Below are 21,974 nucleotides of genomic sequence, written 5' to 3'. Positions count from 1 at the left end.
TCTCTCTCTCTCTCTCTCTCTCTCTCTCTATATATATATATATATATATATATATATATATTCTTTAATCTATACCTCCATCCCTCCATCTTTTCCCACTTATTAGGTCAGGGTCACAGTGGAGTCTGTGCCTATCTCTGGCAGTCTGGGCAAAAGTCGGCGTATACCCTGGACAGATTGGCAGTCTGTCACAGTACAACACAGAGATATACAACCGTGCACATACACAATCACACCTAAGAAAAGCCAATTATTCTAACAGTCATGTTTTTGGACTATGGGAGGAAGCCGGAGTACCCGGAGAGAGCCCAGGCGTGCACCTGGAGAACATGCAGACTCCATGTAGAAAGTCCCTGGGACAGGAATTGAAATCAGAAGTTCTTGCTGCAGTGCTACCAACTGCACCACTGTGCAGCCCAAATCTACACCTGTCCGCTATAATTTGGCTGTTTGCTAGAAGATTAATTTTGACACCAGTTTGAATTATTTTGCTGCATCTAAGAGGTTTTCTTTAAAGATTCTCTTGCATTTTTCCGTATCAATCAACCATGTCTGTATTTCCTCTCCCGCTGAAGAAAACTATCTTCACGGTATTATTCTCCCACGACAGTGTTTAATAGTGGTGATGATGTAATTTATAGTAATGACCAGAGTTGATTTTTAACAGGACCTATTACTTGGTATATAGAACAAGAGGGTAAGTTTTCATGAATCTCTTGCCTGGCTTGTGGCAAACTGCAATGGTAACAACTGATGTCTATACTGTACTTCATCAGCAGATTAATCCTAGCAACTTTTCCATGAAAAATGTGTTATAAGTGAACATTTAATAGTTTTCTTGTCAGTACAGTCTCCTTCCTAAACTGTAAATCTCTGTTCCTCCTATTTTTCCTAGATACATATTGGATGCTTCTTTGAGTAATGTTGTGTCATGCATAAGTTTTAAATGAAAGTAATTCTGATTCCTTTGTGGAGAAATTATCACTAATTAGTGCTCTGTTAGATGTATAAATGTAAGGGTATTTTGGGTTTTTCCCTTTTTTTTATCTAACCCTTTTTTATCCTAGCTGGTGTGTTTCTTAATCTTCATGATTCTTCCTACCTCAGCAGAAAATAAGCAAAGATTGACTCTCATTATGAACTTTGTTACATTGGAAGTTAAGTGAATATCTACTTTCCATTTAATCGAAAGTTGACTGAGTAGTTATTTGCTATTTTGAATCAAACATTGTTTTTTATTTCTTTGTTTGTTTTGTTTCTTCACTTTATATCAGTCAGTGAGATACACATTATTAACTATTTTCATCCTTAGCTGTGTTCAATAAAAAAAACAAAAAACTCTGCCAATCGGCTTCAGCTTTTGTGTTTTACTTTAAAAGGGTATTATTTTGGTACGTTATTTCTCAATCGATTCGTTCTCTTGTTAATTGTTTAAAGGGACAGACTCTTCTCTCAATAGACCAAATATTTTGTCTAAAATCAACACAGACACACTTTCCAACACACAAGCTTCCCCCACATCCAAGAGCACTGTTGGATTAAATTTCTATTAGCTTTTCTCGATTGAGTTTGAAGATCGTTGATTAGCCAGTAATGGCCTTTGTTATTGCACTAATGAATAGCTTGATTACTATTCTACTTAGCAACACATCAGGGTGCGGGTGGTGTATGTGTGTGTTTCATTGTGTGTATATTGGTATTATCCATGGATAAACACATGCAGACAGTTATGGCCAATTGTCTGGGTCTGTGTCAACAAAGCTGATGGCAGCAGAAGAGAAAGATAGATGGTCTTCTCTGCCAAGACTCATCTCCCATTCTATGGCTCTCTTGTAACCCTGCTGATGCTTGTGTCATTTTCCTCCCAAATGTGTTTTTTTCCCAGTTGCTCTCCCTTTCTGCCTTCTTCTGTCTTTATCCATCTATCCATGCTTGCCATCTCCATGCTTGCCATCTCCATTCCTTCAGCATTTTTTTGTATATTTATTGTTGTTTCCTACCTTTATGTCCCTTCTCTGTGGTTTGCTATATCTGCAGCTCATTTGATTGACTTGCTTATGTTCTCTTGAGTTTGTTCGGTTTCCTGGTGTGTGAGTGTACAAGAAAATATGAATGTTTGATAACAGAACCAAGCAAGGCACTTATGATGATGATGCTATGGATACAACTTCCAGGCAGTAATAACGAGCTTTGGGCATCTGGCCATAATGAGTTCATAGCTAGCAATATCCAAATATCCAAAAAATATTATCGGCCTCCACCTAAAATTCCAGTTACTAGCATTTTAATAAAAACACTCTGTCTCTGTCTAAAGTGTATGTCACCTTTTGGTTAATAATAATTAATTGGTTAGTTATTCTGATACCTATTGTTGTAGATTGTTTTTCTTTGTCTGAGTAAGGCCTTTTCTAAAATTCCACACTACACGATAATTATTAAAATAATGAATAATCTGTGCTATTGTGGTATCGGGTCAATATCCATTCTGAAAGGTAACATTTAGGTATCTTATAGGAAATCAAAATGTTGTATCAGCACGTTGTATTCATAACTATCAAAATGTACTTTGAAGGGCTTATAGGAATAAACAGAAACATGCGTTAAAGCTTGCTTAGTTTCTGTGTCTCACCAAAAACCTATTTGTCAAACCTTGTGGATATTAGTTGATAAGATTTTTATTTGTTGTAAATAGATTTCAACAGAAATAATTTTCCGATTCTAAACAAAAGTAAAAGTAAAAAATATAAAAGAAATTTATAAAACTTCTCTACTTTTGTAAGAATATTTTTTTCTGTGGCAATATATATTAAACCCATTCATACTCTTTTATACCCCTCAAAGTAATCACATTTGGTTTTAAGGAGAAAAAAACAGATGCTATAGCACATAAGGGCAAAAATCTGGGTTGCATGCGTGTAAAGGTTACACATGGAAAAACTTTTATTTTGATCAGTCAAGATATCTATATATTTTTTGTGGTTTTTTGGCATCTGTGGCTCGTTTTTGTACAGTGGGTTGAAAGGAAACAGGGTTTAAGAGAGGGGGAGAGACGTGGCAAAGGACCACAGATTGGATTCGAGCCTGAGTCTGCCATGATGAGGACCAAGGGCTCTGTACTTTGGTACTTTTAACATTTTACAGAATTTATCAGATAATTGCGAAAATATCCTGTGTCTGTCAACTTTGACTTAACCTAAATGTTTGGGGTTGTTTTAGATTCACAAATCAAAGATTGAAGCTGATGTTCCTTAAGAGATAAAAGCAAACATTTTCTTGTTAGTTATGCTTTTAAATGTCTCAAATCTCCATTCAGTGTTTCTTTTTTATCTACCATCCAACACTGGTTTCTTTTAAAGAAGGTGGCAACATTTCCTTTTGCCGGAGGTGGGGTTTTTCAGATTATGAGAACATGGAAACACCCACACATTGGTTGATTTATCACTTTGAGAGCTTGTTAACCCACTCATCTGTAGACTTACAAGGATCTAGATAATTTAGCTAATCAAGAGGATAATCCACAGTGAAGAACATAAATAATAATACTTCAATTACCAGCAGACACATGCAAATTTCAACATAAATATGCTGAAAGGTAATATTTCCATGATGTCATTGCATAATCACACTTTATTGTAATTCGTTGGTCCTGTGTTTTGTCATACCCCTATTGTGAAGCTGCTGCTGCTTTAGAATATTAATGCTGGGATTCAACACACTCTACCCTGTATCTTTGAGTCCTTATCAACTCCCATATGAGACATAGTAGCTCCACAAAGCATGCAATATTTTAGTATTCGGTATATAGATATTTTTTCCTGTTTATCTTACTCCTTGCACTGTGGTCTGCCGCTATGGTTTTCTTTTGCAAGTTCTATTCTATTTTTTTTTTTTTTTTGCGACACAGTGAAAACATAATATTTCTCCTCTGAGTGGAGTATATGTCACAAAGCTTTGCAGTTCAAAATGTTTTCTATTGCTCAAACAAAAGGATGCATACATACATCTATATCTTGATCTGCATTTATCTCCTACTCCAGCTGAGGCTTTGTTGGGCTGCCAAACACGAAAAAGTGGATGTCAAAGACATTAAACCATTCCTTTTTCTTGATTTTTCTACATACCACTTAGACCCATTAAACCATCTACTATCTAGATTTATTTTGCTCTTCAACATACATTTTATATTCGAAAGTTTTTTCACTTAAGGTGTTTTAATGGGAACTGAAAAAAATTCTGTTTACCTATATTCCAACACAGTTCTGTCAAAAAGAGAATCACAAATTGAGAATATATTCTGTTTTTGGGGGGTTTTCATCTTTTTATTTTTGCATATGAAACTGTGTTTGTGGTGTGTTTTAAATACAAAAGGGACAGGTGAAATGGTGGCAAAAGTTAAAATAACAAATATCCACTTTCCCTTGGGGTTGGTTTGATCCAGTCAGCACCGTCTGCCATTCATACACACACAAATTAACGGATACACACTTATATACACAGTCCTACACCAGCTGTGGCTAATGATGCCCTGGTAATGGTCGGCTTGCAACCACATGTGGTCCTTTTGTCTAAAACCACCGGAGCACACATCAGTCTGACGGGCTTCAGCCTTCCAAAACCATCAGAGATCACAGCTATTGCCGGCACATTATCTTACAAGAACTTACAACTGCCAGTAAATTATAAAGAGATGAGTTTTATGGGCTCACCTACTTCCCCTAATCAACTTAATGCTAATATGTACCATAGTCAGCTTTCATTTAAAGTTTGTACAACAAATATCTGCATTTGTGCAGTGTCCAAGAATAAGTCTTACACAATTACTTTTATAAGAGATGCAGCAACCAATGGTTTCTATTTTAGGGGGGTTATGATCTTATTTAACAACAAATATAAACAGATAAATACTAAGACAAAATGCTCTTACATGTATGGCTGTTTTTTAAGGTTATTCTTTTTTTTTTCTTCCAAGACATGACTCATCCAGCTACTTACCCTTGTTTGATCTGAGCAGGTGAAGTAGCCAGATAGAAAATGTACAGCTGAAGATTTAATTTAGGTCTGTTTAAAGGACATTATACAATGATATTTTTTAGGTAATCTTTAAAATTCAGTCAAACCTCTTTTACATAATTACAAATTTCTTAAGAATGACAATAAACTATATATTTTTTAAAACTACTTTTAGAAAACGACAATTATTTTAAGCTAGAATGTTATCTATTTATCCTGAAAAGTACAGAAAAGTACAGCTATCTCTCTCTCTGTATAATACCCGCCACCACCCCACCCCTGAGACACACCCACCCACACCCATGTTTGTTCTGCTACATTTGCATTGATTATTAGGCATTTTCAACCCTTTCTATGCTGTAACCCTAAAACAAACCCTAAACCTAACCATTACCAATGCATACCTAACCCTAATCCAATTGAAACCTTAGCCCTAAACAAATGGTGCCTAGACAAGTAACCCCCCCCCCCACCACAAACACACACACACACACACAAACACATACTCTTGAAATTCAAATTTAAGTTGAAGGTTAACCCGGCTACCATTGTTTTCCCTTGCTCTTAACATACAGTCTCTTGCAAGCATACTTTAGCTCCCTCCACACCTCATCAGGTGCCAGCTCACATACATGTCTCTTACCACCTCCCCGGTTAGATTACTAACTGTTGTCTTTACCCATGTACAACATTTCATCAACATATCCTCTTTTGGCCTCAACCTCATCAACCTTTTTTGGGGAAAGGGCATCTGGAGCTATCTCATTATGCAGACTAACTGCATCCAGCACTGATATCTCCTGCTGCAGTCTAAATGCCAAAGACGTATTCATTTCCTCATCTCAGTAAAAGTTAATGATTGCTAATTTTTCTCAGGTTTCACAGGTTGGAAGGCTGTTGTTTACATATACTTATGTGATGTACTAAACTCACTTTACTAAATTGTAGTTGATTAAACCCACTTGGAACTTACATCTTCTATTTAAAAAAAACCCTAACAATCATCAAAACTAAAATATTTCATATGAAAAAAGTTAGCTTTTTTTTCTTTATAAAATCCTGCAATTAAATAGATTTTTCATTGCAGAATACCAATTCCCCTGTCCATTTAATAGCTTACCATCACCGTGTGAATTTGTGCATTACTAGGCGAATGATTGAATGAGTGTGAAATTCTTTTGGGTCCAGTTGATAAGTGCTATATAAGTACAGTTCATGTATACTTTTTATTATTTTAGTTCAACAAACATGAATAAAATATCAAGATCTTCATCACTTTAAACAACAAGACATTAATCAAGAAAATTTGTTGCATCTTTTATGTTCTATTAAATAGTTTCCCCTTTTCTTACTTTTAAGAAATACTTAACTAATCGCTTGAAGGTCACATTCCAACTTATTTCGTACTGACAAATCTAGCCTGCGATGATCTTTATCACTTAAGTGTTCTACCATAACTGAGAGGTAAAAGCTTAAAATCCTCAGCAAAAACTAATCTAAAAAATAACAAATTCTGCATCCAAAATTTCCATTTCCTAATGTGAAAGGAGGAGAAAATTAAATGAGATGAATTAAACAGCAGAGCCAGGACTTTTATGTTCCTGCAATAAAGACTGAATAAGGTGAATTTATGAGGGTTTGGACCAGTAAATACAGCACTCAGAATATGTGATTAGGCTCATAAATAGAGTAGTTTACCCCTGTCTTACCCTTCACCCAAAGCACCTTGTGAAAGCATATGTTCAAAGCATTTCATATTACTTTAGCTCTAGAATTCCACATTGTCTCCAAAAGCAACATGCTGATTTTTTTAGTTATGGAACTGTGAAGTAGAGTGATAAATGTACCCACCTCTCATCTCTTGTCAGTATACCTTTTTTCATGTCTCTATTTTGAAACTGTTTTTGAAAAGAATTATTTATAACCTTGTTTTCTTCATGTGTTTGTAGAAAAAAACAATTAATTAAAATAGTAACTAGGCCTACTTTCTGTTTTTCTATATAGTTTAATAAAAAAAAGTTTTGTGATATTTCCATTGATGATTTCAAATTGAGGAATGATTGGACGAATGATACCTGTATAAAAAAAAACAAAAACAAAAAAAAAACGTTTTTTTTCCCCCCTTTTTGTCCGCAATAAAAAAAACACATGAGAAATCCTTATTATCAATCTGGTTACCAGGTAAGGTCAGGATAAAGGATAACCTTAGAAAGATATTTATAAGTGGCTAAAAGAGTTGAGACTCGAGCAGAGGTTCAAAGTTCCAGAGGACAGTGTCAAGAACCGTCAGCAGTAGCTGTAGAGACAGGTTTAGATCATAGCATTTTCATGTGTAGGAATGGCCCAGTTCTAAGTCAGCACACAAAATAACCTACACATAAATGATCATGATTATATGCAATATATTTGAGATTTGATCACAATATTTGGTTTTATTGACTGCGATGATTATGAAGAAAAGATCTGAAAAGGAACACAACATTAGGCCAGTGTGTTTCATTAAAATATATTGATCCAAAACATCACTCTAGGAGAAATACTTTCCTTGGAAATTGACAGAATTATTAAGCAAGCTCTTTGTACGCTTTAAAAACTTTTAGGTAAAATAGCAAAGTTAACTTAGCAAGCAATCATTCTTTAGAGGAGATCTTGATGACAATTCAACACGATTCTCACTGTGAGATTTATGGAAATGAGTGAAGTGAACCCGCTTTCTCTGCTGGTGACTCTGATACAGCGAAATCTGAAAGATAGTAAAAGCTGGCATTATTTTGGCCTGGTATTGTTTATAGCCAACAGGGCAAATATTTATTTCATCAGGGGGATCCTGGAGCACACAGGTTATCAAAATCCCATTGTTGTATGCTAGGAAATTGATGAAGAGGTTATTTCTACAGAGTAGTTAAATGAAGTAGCCATCTCAACCTAAAATGGCTAGAGCAACTGCAATAAGCAGAAGATTAACTTTCTGGAAGCTTTGGGAGTCCTTCGTGTTAGTTTTTAAGATATAGGTTTGCTAATAAGTTCCTTAAAATTATTATTATTATTATTATTAATTTTTTTTTTTTTCATTTAGAGGTCATTCAAAATACATATAAACCCTTAACACTTATTTTCATTTTGCAGTGTGAGATAATAATTTTTTTGTAACTTGACATATTTAAAACATAATCATAAATCCATTCAGTACAATCTCAAATCCCAATTCAAAATCCTAGCATTTATTTTTTGCTCACTTATTTTAAAAGTTTAGTTATCCAAGATTTCAAAAACATAATTAAATATTTATATATATATATGTATATATGTATGTATGAATGTATGTATATATATATGTATGTATGTATATCTTTATTCACAATAAAGCTTTTAAACGTTTAATTTGTAATGTCACATTTAAAAAGGATTTTTTTTTTTTACTTATTCTGTTCTATTTTGTATCAATCCATTTGGTCCTCATCTCCTGTCAGGTAAAGATCCATCCATCCATTCATTTTCGCTCTGCTTTATCCGGGGCCGGGTCACAGAGATAGCAGTCTAAGCAGAGATTCCCAGACTTCCTGATCAAAACACACTTCCTCGAGCTGTTCTGGTACCCAAGCCACCTCAGCTGGATCCTTTCGATGTGGAGGAGCAACGACTCTACTCCAAGCTCCTCTTGGGTAACTGAGCTCCTCACCCAATCTCGAAGGGTGCGCCCAGCCACCCTGCGAAGGAAACTAATTTCGGCTGCTTGTATTCACGGTCTTGTCCTTTCGGTCCTTACTCAGATCTCCTGAACATAAGTGAGGGTGGAAACGAAGATCGATTGGTAAATCGAGAGCTTTGCCCCCCTACTCAGCTCCCTCTTCAACACTAAAGTCCGATACAGTGACCGCATCACTGCCGACGCTGCACGGATCTGTCTATCAATCTCGTGCTCCATCCGTAAATCCTCCACTTCAGACAAGGACTCTCCACCAATCTGAAGAGGGGAGTCCACCTTTCTCGGGTGGAGAACCATCCCGATTGCTTCACTCTTGGCTGCAAACCGCCCCAGTACACGTCAAAGGGTCCTGGTTTGATTAGGCCAACAGGATAACATTGTCTGAAAACAGCAGAGAAGATATCCTGAGGTTCGCAAACCATACACCCTCCGGTCCCTAGCTGCGCCTAGAAATTCTGCCATACATGTAATGAACAGAACCGGTGACAAAGGGACCCAGACCCCATACTTCCGGAGCACTCACGGCAGGGCACCACGAGGGACACAGTTGAAAGCCCTCTCCAGATCCACAAAACACATATGGAGTGGTTAGGCGAACTGCCACGAACATTTGAGCACACAATGAAGGGTGTAGAGCTGGTCCAGTTTGTTGTGACTGGGACCTTAGACTTAGACAGATTTATTTGTCAAAACAAAAATAAATTTTGTTTGCAACAGCTCTCTGGACAATTTAATCTTTTTTAAAAGTGCATCCTTGAAAAAGAGTATAAAATATATATAAAAAAAACTGTAATATAAACATATGAATGTACATATACAGTTCTTATAAAAAAAATATATAAATATATATATATAAAAAGAATACAATAGTCCGCAGTTCAATATCGGCCGGATCCTCCTCTCTAGCACTCTGGAGTAGACCTTACAGGGGCTGAAGAGTGTGATCACTCTGTAATTGGAGCACACCCTTCAGTCCCCCTTTTTAAAGTGAGGGACCACCAGCCCGGTCTGCCAATCCAGGGGTACTGTCCCCGACTGCCACATGATACCACAGCGACTTCAGCCAAGCCAGTCCTACAACATCCAGATACTTACGGTACAAATCTCATCCACCCCCCGGGCCCTGCCACTGAGAGGCTTTCTAACTATCCCAGTGACTTCAGCCTGACTGATGGGCGAGTCCTCCTCTAAGTCCCCAGCCTCAGCCTTCCACCGCCCAACAATATCCCCAGTTGAGATCAGCAGCTCCCCACCCATTCCTAAGGCGGGGGACAGTTTTCCAGAACACTTTCGAGGCGGACCAATAGTCCCCCTCCATGGCCTTTCCTCCCAGACCCGAGATTTTGCCTCTGAGACTCAGCTGACTCCGGAGTACCACTAGCTAACAAGTCCAGGTATGCCTTCTTCTTCCGCTTGACGCATCCCTTACTTCCAGGAGCCATCACCAGGTTCAGGGATTGCCTCCGCGATAAGCACCAGAGACCTTTCGGCCACAGCTACAAACGGCCGTATTGACAATAAAGGAGGCAAACATGGACCTCTTCGACTCCATGTCTCCAACCTCCTTTGTGATCTGGGAGAAACTCATCCGGAGGTGGGAGTTTAAGACCGCACTAACAGAAGGATCCACCAGACATTCCCAACAGACCATCACAACACACTTAGGCCTGCCAGGTCTGACCGGCTTCCTCCCCTGCCAGCGGGTCTAGCTCACCACCAGGTGGTGATCAGTTAACAGCTCAGCCCCTCTCTTCACACGAGTTTCCGAGACACGCAACCAGTGATCAGATGACACAACTACAAAGTCGATCATCGACCTCCGACCTAGGGTGTCCTGGTGCCATGTGCACTGATGGACGCCCTCTGCTTGAACATGGTGTTCATTCTAGACAGGCTGTGATTAGCAGAGGAGTCCAATAAAAGTACACCACTCAGATTCAGATTGGGGAGGCAGTATCTACCAATCACCCCAGTCCAGGTCTTACTGTCCCCCAGTAGAACAATGGAATCCCCAGTTGAAGCACCATGTAGGCTGGTCACTCCGCACCGATGCTGGGCCCATAGGCCAGACAGTGGTGAGAGGCCTGTCTCCAACCCGCAGGCACAGGGACACGACCCCCTTGTTCACCGGGGTGACACGTGTCGACAGAGGGAGGGGGGGGGCAATGAGCAAGGCCACCACAGCTCGCCGCCTCTCCCCTGGGGCAAAGCTTGAGAAGTCCCAACCCCAGCCCTGGCTCCAGGGTGTGGCCTCAGCTGCGCCATACCGGATGGCGTCACGGTCCTTGGTTTGATTGTATCGATAAGGGTCTTATAAGCTGCTCTTAGTCTGGCCTGTCACCTAGGACCTTTTTGCCATGGGAGACCCTACCAGGGGCAACATAGCTCCTAGGATCATCGGGCACTCAAACAACCCCACCATGTCAGGCTGGCAGCTCCCCTGTGATGTGAAGAAGAATGAAAACAATATCTGTCTGCGCTGTATCTCGAAGATAGCTTGGATAAATGCTAAATTGATTTACATAATATTCCGTTTGTTCAGTAGTAGTTAGTAGGAGATTAAACCTAACCTTTTTAGATATAGTTTTGGATTATACAGGTAAATGTAAGTCTGATATAAAGCACATCAAATTAAAATTATGGAGATCACTTAATTAAAGCTTAAAACAGGTTATCCTTTCATATTTAGTGACTGTTTTGAGATCTGGGGTTTAGCTTTTATGAGCCAAAAACAGAAATATGAATCCTAAGTAATGTAGGTACTGTATAAGTGAGCATACCGGCAGTATTTTTCTATTATTGTATATATTGAATATGTACTAAACATTAAATTGCTCTTTTTACAGCTCTATTTATATTAATCTTTGGATAATCCTGTTTATATTTAATGTATGTTTATTTATCGTAAGAGAGGAAAATAAACTGGACCTAAGTCCAATGTTTCTAGAGACATGTGTTATAAGTGTTTGTTCAGCTTCATTATCCTAATAGATAATTGATGTCTCCAACAAATTTTAATCGTGAAACAAATTTTTCCATTGGCCCAATTTTACCTGTTCTTGTCTGTTTATTATGTTAACTCTTTACACAGAGGTTTGTGTTTTCTCTTTGTCACAGGTGGAGTGGTTAAAGAATGAAGAGATAATCGACCCAGCAGAGGACAGAAATTTTTATATCACCATTGACCACAACCTGATCATTAAACAAGCACGTCTGTCTGACACAGCCAACTATACATGTGTAGCTAAGAACATTGTGGCCAAAAGAAGAAGTACTACAGCCACTGTTATTGTGTATGGTAAGTGTGCCTGCCTGTATTTATACATATTGTATGTGGTTCACTAAAAACTGTATAAAAAGTAGTTCCCACAGTTTTAGATCTTTTTTTCACATGTCACATATCATTTGCCTGCTGCCTTAACTCTAGAACTACCAAGGCCGTCATTTTAATGGTTCTGAGATTATAAAGGGAAAGAACTTAAAGTCGTAGGGAAATCATTTTTAAATGTCAAATCATTCTGGCTTAAAAATGTATAAAAATGTATTCTTTATCAGACGATTTTGTCCCAAAATTGAGAAAATTTCTATTTTCAAATGAAATCCTGTCTTAAAATCTGTTTTTTTTTTCTGTTATCCTATGTCGACCAATTAATTATACGTCAGCCTGAACACCTAAATTCCGCCAATCATATATCAACGCTCATCTGTCAATCAATTTTTTTTTGCCATAGAATCTTAATTCATATGTCGCAGCTAATATATGCAACGGTTGAAATAAGAATCTCTGCAGAGCAGTAGTGACCGTTACAGGTGTATAGTTGGAGAGGGAATTGTTGGCCATTTCTCAAGTCACAAGGATGCAAGTACCGACTTGTGTCCTTGCCAAGTATGTTCTTGAGAAGAAAACAGAAAAGTGTGAACTTGGGGAGAACGGAAGCACGCAGCATAAATATGGGTCATTTGGAACAGAAGAGTACTGATGACATCACCACATGCTCGGCTAGTCTGGAGCTGCTGTTCACCTCCTGTTATTAATAGTCTTTGATAATAATAAATTGTGACTTTTTACATTTAGTGGGGGAATAATAATTAAGACAGTCAAATATATACAAATCAAATAAAAATTTTGCCAAATAAAACAATGGTATCATCATCATAACCAGCGGTCCTTCACGCAAGGCTATGCCAAGAGACGGCTGCTGCAGACAGGCAAAGATTAGACCTCGCTGGCGCTGGTCTCAGAGCTCCGCTGGTTGCCGCAGTCCTCTTAACTTGGGAAAAAAAAATTTACATTACGCATTTAATCGGTACATGGGCCATATAGTGACGCTCAAAAGTAATGTAATCAATTGATTTCTGTGAATAAAACTGTAATTTCAAATTTTGAACCTGTTTATTAAAACAGTCTTATTTTACTTATTTATTTTTAGTACAAATTTAGACCAAAAATAATAATAGCATACAATACAGGCTTTAAAAATATATATATTAGACCTGTTTTAAGGTCTACATATCCACAATGCGTTTATATTGCACTCCAGAACCATCTCAGTTCAAGACATCATCACTTCACATCCATTCCATTGGGAAAAATGCCACTTGTCAAATTGACGGCCACTGGGGGTTTTGGTAGTATCTGTTATTTGTTATCAATTTTATTTAGCTCTCTATCTGTAAGATAAATAAAAATCGCAGCACTGTCCTCATTTTGTTTTTAATTTAAAAAGTCGTGATTTTCAAATTTTTTGCAAAGGACGCACCTTTAAATGCCGTGTGCCCTGTAAAAGATGTGGGTAAACAACAAGAAGAAACTAATGATACAGTGCTGAACAAAATGTCCCAAATCATTTATGCTGTTGGTTGGTCTTGTTTTCCAAGAGCTGTTTTTACTTAGGAATTTTTGAAGTAAAACATTCCCTGCTCTTTCTTTCTCCAAATGCTAGTCTTTCATAAGAGACAAAAAACTAATACACAGTTGTGTGTACAAAACAGATATAAACAAATGCACATGCTGAGTGTGTCTCTCAAATGTTACACTAACTTTATTCTGGTGTGTTTCAGTCAAAATAACTGCGTCTGCTTCTGCTCTATACAGACAACAATTGATGGAGGTTTGACACTGATGTATCCTTACAGAAATAGATTGTTCAATCTGTGGTTCAATTTTCTTGCCTCCGTACGGGCTTGTCTGACAGTGTTGACAAGATAAAATAGAAATAACTCGGGAACATAAGAAAGGGGTGGGAGAGTGAAGCAGGAATGGTTAAAAGGGAAACAGGTAAGAAGAGAAGTTGCAAAGAGAATCTTTCTGACAATACATGCAAAAAGTGCCTCTGTCTGAATTAACTGGATAGCCTAAAACTTAATTTTTACCATAAAATAGGAGTGGGCACGTTATGAAAGCAGTGGCAGAGCTGTGCATCTCCAACCTTAGCCCAAAATACCTCACATGCAAACCTTTTACCTGCTTTTTACATTTATTTGTGATTTAGGTCTTTCTGGCCGTCTAATACGTTGTCAGTGCTGTGGTTCTTTAAAAATCAACTGTGGTAAAAATTAAAGTTGGAAACTAGTAATGTTGGAAATATTTGATATGGATGTATATATTAGGCTACACAGTGACACAGTGGGTAGCAAGATGGTCCATGGAGTTTGCATGTTCTCCATGTGAATGCATGGGTTCTCTCCGGGTACTCTGATTTCCTACCACAGTCCAAAAACATTACTATTAGGATAATTGGCTTCTCTTAATTTCTCCTTACAGTAGGTCTGAGTGTGTGAATTATTGTTTTTCCTGGATGGACAAACAATAATGGATGAACCTATAAGGGTGCGCCCTTATGAGATTTTTTTTGTCTCTTGGTTTTACTATAACAGAAGACGTAATTCTAATTTGCCAGAAGGTCTGTGGGTTTTGTTCCACCTACAATTAATTTGGAATGTACAAATTCTTTTATTAGTTAAGTAAAGGTAATGACTTAGAAACCACAGATGTTGAATGGTTGATTTAACACATTTATTTTTGTTTATTTGCATCTAAGAAGTAGAGTGTTTCACCAAACTTTTGTAAGAGAAAGTGAAATACATAAAAGAAAAAATAAATATTTAAACATCTGACATCTGTCTTAGTTTCTTTTAAAATCAGCACTAATGGTTTTTAGTATTTGCAAATATTTGAAAAACTAGTACTAATAATTAAATCCTTGGGTTTTGTTTTCGATGGATTTTAACTCAAGATTTAAAAATTGTTATTTTTTCTTAAATGAGTATGTCTGTCCATTCCTTGGGAAGCTTGCAATGTCACAAGCTACTACTATTCAAAGTATAGCTGTTGGAAAACAAAACAAGCTGTTTTTTGTTTTTTACCTTTTTTTCAGGCATTGTGATTATATTTTAGGAAAACATTTCTCACCCTTTTTTGCTTTTCTAAAGGTCTGTTTGTTTGTGTTTGGACTTTTTTTATGGCGTATTTTTACTTTTTTTTTTTTTTTTCTGTCGTATATTTGTCTTCTTAACTGTCCATAAGCCACAAAGGCAAATTCAAGTAATCAAAAGCACACAAGATATTGATTTTATGAGACAAAAATTAGACAAGCTTCATAAAAAATAATACAATTTTGATTTATAAGAAATAGATTGTTGTTTTCGGTGTGATTTGATAGTGTTCATTTGTTTTCATACATGTTTCATTATGGTGGTACAAAAGTAATAAGGGAATACATTCTCCTCGTCTCTTCATTCATAAATCTTAAATAGTGTGGTTAAAAAAAAATCACTTTTCATGGTACAACTATTCATTTTACTTTAAACAGCAATAGTTCTAGAATTCAATCTTCATGTAATTAACTACAAGGCTGTTTCCTCTACAAGCTGTGAAACTGCCTTTTTTGTTTAGCTCCAATAGGTTTTAATTTGGCTCATGATGCCGTTTTATATAATTTAAAGATGTTTGTCTCTTTAAACCAAAAAAACTGTCACACAAATTGTATAATATTCAATATTTAAGAAACTGTCGTTTCCAAACATTAAGTCCTATAAATTAGCTCTGTCAACATAACAGGGCAACTGAAAATCCGCTTCATTTTTTTTTTTTTGGGAAATAAGGTCTCCAGCTTAGAAACAACAGGCTTTCAGTTATGACTCTTCTCAATATCTCCATATCTCCAGTTAATAATAATTTAAAGTGGTATAAAAAGAGTGTATTTTCAAAGACAATTATTAATATATAAAAAAAAGAATTTGTAAAACTTCAGAATAAAAAGAAGTCCATTGAAATAGCAAAAAAAAAAAAAAAAACACATCTTAAAACTTTAGAAAGAAGGGATTAAGACCATTTTAAAATATTATACAGGGGCAAGTGGGACAGCATATGAGAAGTACAGGTAATAAATGGATACATGCATACATAAATATACAGAGATATATACATACATATTCTTCCATTTAGGCTTCACTTGACCAAAAACATTGGGCTTATAATGACTTTTTTAAAGGGAATTTTATCTATGATTGATTTCTGTTGCTGCAGTAAACGGAGGCTGGTCGACATGGACAGAATGGTCCCCTTGTAATAGCCGCTGTGGACGAGGCTTCCAGAAACGAACCAGAAGCTGCACTAACCCTGCTCCTCTTAATGGAGGATTGCCTTGTGATGGACAGGGCATACAGAAGTTACCCTGCACCACACTGTGCACAGGTAATTGGATTTTGTTTGATTAAGGTTTGTAATGTGTTAGTTGAAAAGATTAACAGAGCTTTTTGTTGCAATGGTTTCTGTAACACCTGCACCATTTTCTACATTGTCTTCTTTTTTTTAATTAAAACTAGCTTTTTTTTTAAATCTCCTTTCATTCGTGCATAGTGGATGGAGTGTGGACAGACTGGAGTAAGTGGTCAGCCTGTGGGACAGAGTGCACTCAGTACAGGAGGAGAGAGTGCAACAACCCTGCCCCTAAAAATGGTGGAAAGAACTGTGAGGGTCTGGTGCTCCAGTCTCAGAACTGTACTGATGGACTCTGTATGCAAAGTAAGTTGCAAATTTTATATTTAAGGGAAACTGGAAACATGACAAAAAATATGCTCTTTGAAATTCATTCTTTCTCATTAGGCTATATTTTTGCTTTAAAAAACATTGTTTTATTTTGATTTAGTCTAATTTAGAAAGAGCAAAATATTTACTTGTCAGCTGTAACTTTGCCAACCACATGAGTAATATTGTGTTTCTCCTTTCTCTACTATGTCAAAACAATCTGTACTACGACCTGAATGCATTTCCGGATTTCAGTCTAAGTTGTATTCTGGGAACCTTGAAATTTGCCTAAATCTATGAATCTGACATGTTCTTTTAGCCAATATTTGGCTGTTTTATATACACTATTGTCCTGCCAATGAAGGCCAATTAAGTGCAAGGTAATTTGAACAAGCCAAGAACCGCATGGAGAATGACAAGGAGGAAGATGGACATTTCTTCTGCTGTGTCAGTTTGTAGCTCCGAAAGGAATTCCAGGATCCATGTGTGGGATTGTGTCATTGGCTATCTTGTAATGAACCCAGGGTGTGCATAGGTTTGTTTGTCTGGTTTTGCAGTTTTGGGCAACTGTTCTGTAAACCACAAGTTTTCATTTGACTCCTCTGGTGTTTTAGCCAATGCCTTTCTCTGCCTCTCTCATGTGTTGATCCATGTGCCCACTTACATTTGTTGCTTGATCCCCAGCTTCCATATTGTGGAGAGAAAGGTTTTTGGGCAGTAATTGATCAGGACACACAGGGGTCTTTCACATCAGGACTGTTATGGCCTGGTCAGCAATTCAGGGTGCATCCTGTTCCTCTCCCATGCAGGAGAATTCCTGCAAGAGTTTATACATCTTGGGGATAAATAGCAGACTTATAGGATCATCCATTATTGGTCCTTGGACAAGTCCTCTAAGGCTAACTCCTTACCTCTGATATGATAGCAGAAAAACATAGAACCATACCAGCTCAGGTGTCACCTTACCAAACAACAACTACATCATTTGTTGTCGAGGAAACAGGACACTGGGGTGACATGTGGGCTACTAGAATAAGAAAACAATGGACATGAGAACAAAAAAACGCACTACTAGAATGGTATTACTCCAATAAACCAAGCCAGTGGGATTATATGACTTTGGGAAACATGGATGATTCAATACCAACATTCTGAGGTTGCAGCTCAGTGTTTCAACAACCAACAACAACAATTAGAATGCCAGGAGGCACAACACATACAGTACAAAGCCATGTCATCCAGAAGCCAAGACACAAGGTTGCATGGAGGTGCCTACATCAGTCCCCTGATATTGGGTACAAAGCCAGAATAATGCAAGAACAACAGAAGGGTATAACCACTGACCCAAGACCAAAAAATAAGATTATGGCTTAACCGACAGCTTGTCAATGCTGACATTGACTAGAAAACTTAAGTAAGGTGCCTCAAGTTGCTTCCCAGCATGATATGATTACAGCATTAAAGGGGAACGCCAGTTTTTTTTTTACACTGGGCCCTTGATTTTATGTTATTACATCATGTTCTACTCACCCATATGAGTTTTGTGTCATTTGGAGCTGTGCCGTATATATTCCAATAGGTTATATCCAAGTAATAAATCATGTCCACGTCTTCCTATGGGCAACGACTTGAAGGCACAAACTAAACTGTTCATAATTTCTCATTTATGGTACGCAAGCATTCATAACATATAGGCGAATCATTGTCCCCCAGACATCTGTGGTTATATTTTTTATAATTATAGTTTTTTTAAACAAAGCAGAGTGTGTATGACGTCATCCGCGTGCCGGACTTTTGTTGTAGCTTTTGTTGTAGAAGTAGCTCGGGCCACAGGTGGCTGGGAACAGTAGAACATGACGTAATAGCGTAAAATCAAGGGCCGAATGTAAAAGAAAATGGCGTTCCCCTTTAAGAACAATTCCTTCTGCAACAAGCACCGAAACCAATGAGCTGATTTACAGAAAAGCATCAGTGAACTTTGAGATGGTTGGCAAAGGTAACTTTAAGGGCTTCCACAGTGGCCAATATCCACTGTGAAGGAGAAGTTTTGATTATACGATATATGTTAAAAATGGGCTTAAATGATAAAAATACTCCCCTCAAATAACTGTATGAGAGTTAGCCCAAATTCATTTCTTACTTTGAATCTCCATTTCTTGTTTAATTTTCTAACATCTTCTCTCCTCTTTCGTCATTATGCTAGAATTCATTTTTGTCCTCTGCCAACTTCAATGTCCCACAGTCAACTTTTTTTTTTCCTGTCCCTCACAGTCCTCTGCATTTCATTATTCTTTCCTGGGCCTTTGCTTCCTTTTCTCCATGTCAGTTTTTTGTTTTTTCTTATTTTTCTCTGTGTACTTCTCATTTGTTCACTGCAGGTGAGTCACCAAAAAGACCAACAACACTAGAGGGTTTCCGAATGACATTATTGTGCTTAATCTTTCCATTTGCTCATCCCTTACTCAAATCAAACCACCAGTTTCGTATTAAAGTAATGACAAATAATGATGTGGAGGCCTCAACTACAACTTAGCCACTTTCAACATCAGTAAATTTAAAAACCTGCATGGAAAATGTTTGCTGAGCCATTATGGGCACAATTTACCAGCAGCAGATTTTTCCAAGGTGAAGGCAATTATTTTTGTTGACTTCTGGGAGCAGTGCTTGTTGCTCTATGTGCTCAGAGTAATTGGCAGAGCGTTCCACATGAGCAGAAGAGGAATGTAAAGAGGTTTGAAAGAGTAAGAATGAAAGAAAAAAAAACTAGAAATATTTTATTTTTTTAACAACAAACACTCTTTCACATAGTGATCATTATTACTTCCACCAAGGAGGTTATGTTTTTAGTGGAGTTGGTTTCATTTTGTTTGTTTATTTGTATGTGTGAGTACAGGCTAACCCAGATTTTAATGACATTTTTACAAAAGGTTCACCTCAGTCCAAGGAACAACCCATGACATTTTGCTGATGATCCACATAATAATCTGGATGCAGAAATAAATAATGTTAAACGATTCTTTAACATTATTTGGCGGAACTTCCCCCCTAAACCATAGGTTGGCAGCAGTGACTATTGACAGCTTCAGCATCAGACCCAAAAAAGTCGAGAAGTATTATACTGAAGACAAAAACACAGTAAAGGTGAGCCATGCCTCGCTTGAAGTCTCCATCTGCTGATCAAACAACAAAGCAGAGTGAATGAGGAAGGTCAGAGCAGAACAAAACACCAGAGGCTGCTGACACAGAAATTGTTACCACAGGTATACCTCATTCCAAAGGAACAATTCTTTAGAATTTGGTAATGATCCAGATCTTGTTTAAGTGTATCTACAGGTGTAAATCCCAATTAGTGAACAAATCTGAGCACTTTTCTAGTTGTTATTATTTTCAAGCAAAGAAATTCAGAGCTGCAGCTATTTCCATAAAATTTTTTAGTGCCTTCAATTAAATTCCTTTTACAAAATGTACCTAACATATCTTGAATACATTATGTCAGATGTGAAAAAAACACAAACAAATAAAATATCTTGAGTTAAATTGAGCTATGATAAAAGTTATATTTGTTGTCTATTTATATTTATATATAATTCCTTAAGTTACCCCTGTTCTATGTCCTTCTTTTTTTTTGGAGAAAGGAGAATGTTTCAAAAATATCTTTCAACATTTGTCGCTTAAAAAGAATGTCAGGAATCAAAGACAGAGCCCTGTCAGTCAATCTGCAGTTTGCTTTATTTAATTTTACAAATCAGGAGAAAGACTGCAGGTTTATTATAAAGAGCAAAGTTTTAATTAATGTAATAGATCTTTCCCCTTAAAGGTAAGTTTTTAGAGTTACTTTGACATTTAAATGGATTTTTCTGTTATATTCTTTCAAGCTCTGAACTGATCTGTTAACTTGTCTTTGGCTTTGGAAGTCCCAAAAGACTTGACTTCTGGTACCACTTCTGGTGTTGAATGTCTACTTCCCATGATCCTGTCATCACTACCTACATTGAGGCGCATAGACAAATGTTTTAATTGTTACATATTTTAATTGCATGGCTTAGAAAAAAATGAATAACCTAAAGTTGTTCTGTCACAAAACACTACAGAAAAACCCAGTATTCAAAGTATTCAAAGCGTTTATATACAGGAGCGGGCTGTGGCTCCGCGATATTAGTGGCTTGGGCAGGGTACCACCCATCACTGGAAACTCTGGTTTAACAGTTTAGTCTGTCTCTAAAGAAGGAGTTGCATCCAGCCGGCAGGCTGCCAAGTAGCTGCAGTGGGTGCTACCCAGAGTGTCCCAGATGCTGCAGGCCTGTAGAACAGAGTCCGAGCCAGGTCAGGTCAGGTGAACAGTTCAGAACAGGAAGGCTCAGAGGTCTAGGAGTCTTAAGCCCAGTCAGGGATACCGATGAGAACAGGAACAGGCTGGTTCAGCTTTCCATGAGTCTACAGACAGTTCTGGCAGAACGTTTAGATGGGAACATGCAGGCTCAGTCGTTGAGAGGCAGAACAGCTCAGGATATCAGGAATACTACGGAACGCTAAAGAACAGCTCTCTCCACTGAGACCAAACAGCAACAGACGTGATCAATGGACGAGAGACAGGTCAGGATCAGAAAATCAGAAACACTATAGAATGCTAAAAACCCTCTCTCCACTGGCGCCCGAGAATGAGAACATGAACAAGAGTATCAGCATCAGATAATCTGGCCATGATGGCGGGGACTGTGTCATATAAATAGAAGCAGCAACAGGTGGATAAGATATGCAGTAATGAACAAGCAGGCAGAGTTAGGTGAATGGATTGAGCAAATAGGCCAGCCATCAGTGCCAAGAACATGACAAGTTCTTGACAATTATCTTCAAAGTGTGAGAGAGGTTTGTGTCATGTAAGCTGCTCTGCCCTGTTTCTTGATTTGAGATCATATGAGAATCAGAAAATAATTACAGAATAACCTCAGTCCAACTGCTACAGGGCAGCAAAAAAAACATCAGATTTTTATCAAATGCAGTTGCTACAAGATTCACTTCAGATGGATATTTAAATTCAAATGGTAAAGCAATGACTGTCAAAAAAGATGTATATCTCACATTGAAGTAGCTTTCCAAAGAAATTTAAATCCATGAAGCAACATTTTGTCAAGATTAAGAAAATGACAACTATGTAATTTTTTTTTTCAAGGATTTCATCATATCAATAATTTTAGTCATTTCATTTAAGTGTTATTAGATCACTCTTAG

At 37.4% G+C, this 21,974-nt stretch overlaps 1 protein-coding gene across 3 annotated transcripts in view; it reads left to right on the top strand.

Annotated features, from left to right (window-relative positions):
• LOC119797136 (netrin receptor UNC5C-like) overlaps positions 1-21,974 on the top strand; it is a 239,362-nt gene that overhangs the window by 175,518 nt on the left and 41,870 nt on the right. For all 3 annotated transcript variants that reach the window (XM_038306101.1, XM_038306092.1, XM_038306108.1), the window contains exons 5-7: positions 11,834-12,014; positions 16,245-16,412; positions 16,578-16,742. In XM_038306101.1, the coding sequence (XP_038162029.1) occupies positions 11,834-12,014; positions 16,245-16,412; positions 16,578-16,742 (514 nt within the window). The remainder of the gene's footprint in view (positions 1-11,833; positions 12,015-16,244; positions 16,413-16,577; positions 16,743-21,974) is intronic.

This window comes from Cyprinodon tularosa, unplaced genomic scaffold, assembly GCF_016077235.1.
Source record: "Cyprinodon tularosa strain WSP-4 unplaced genomic scaffold, ASM1607723v1 ctg115, whole genome shotgun sequence".
Classification (NCBI taxonomy): Eukaryota; Metazoa; Chordata; class Actinopteri; order Cyprinodontiformes; family Cyprinodontidae; genus Cyprinodon; species Cyprinodon tularosa.
The sequence above is the reverse complement of the archived record's forward strand: the minus strand, read 5'-3'. Positions and strand labels throughout refer to the sequence as shown.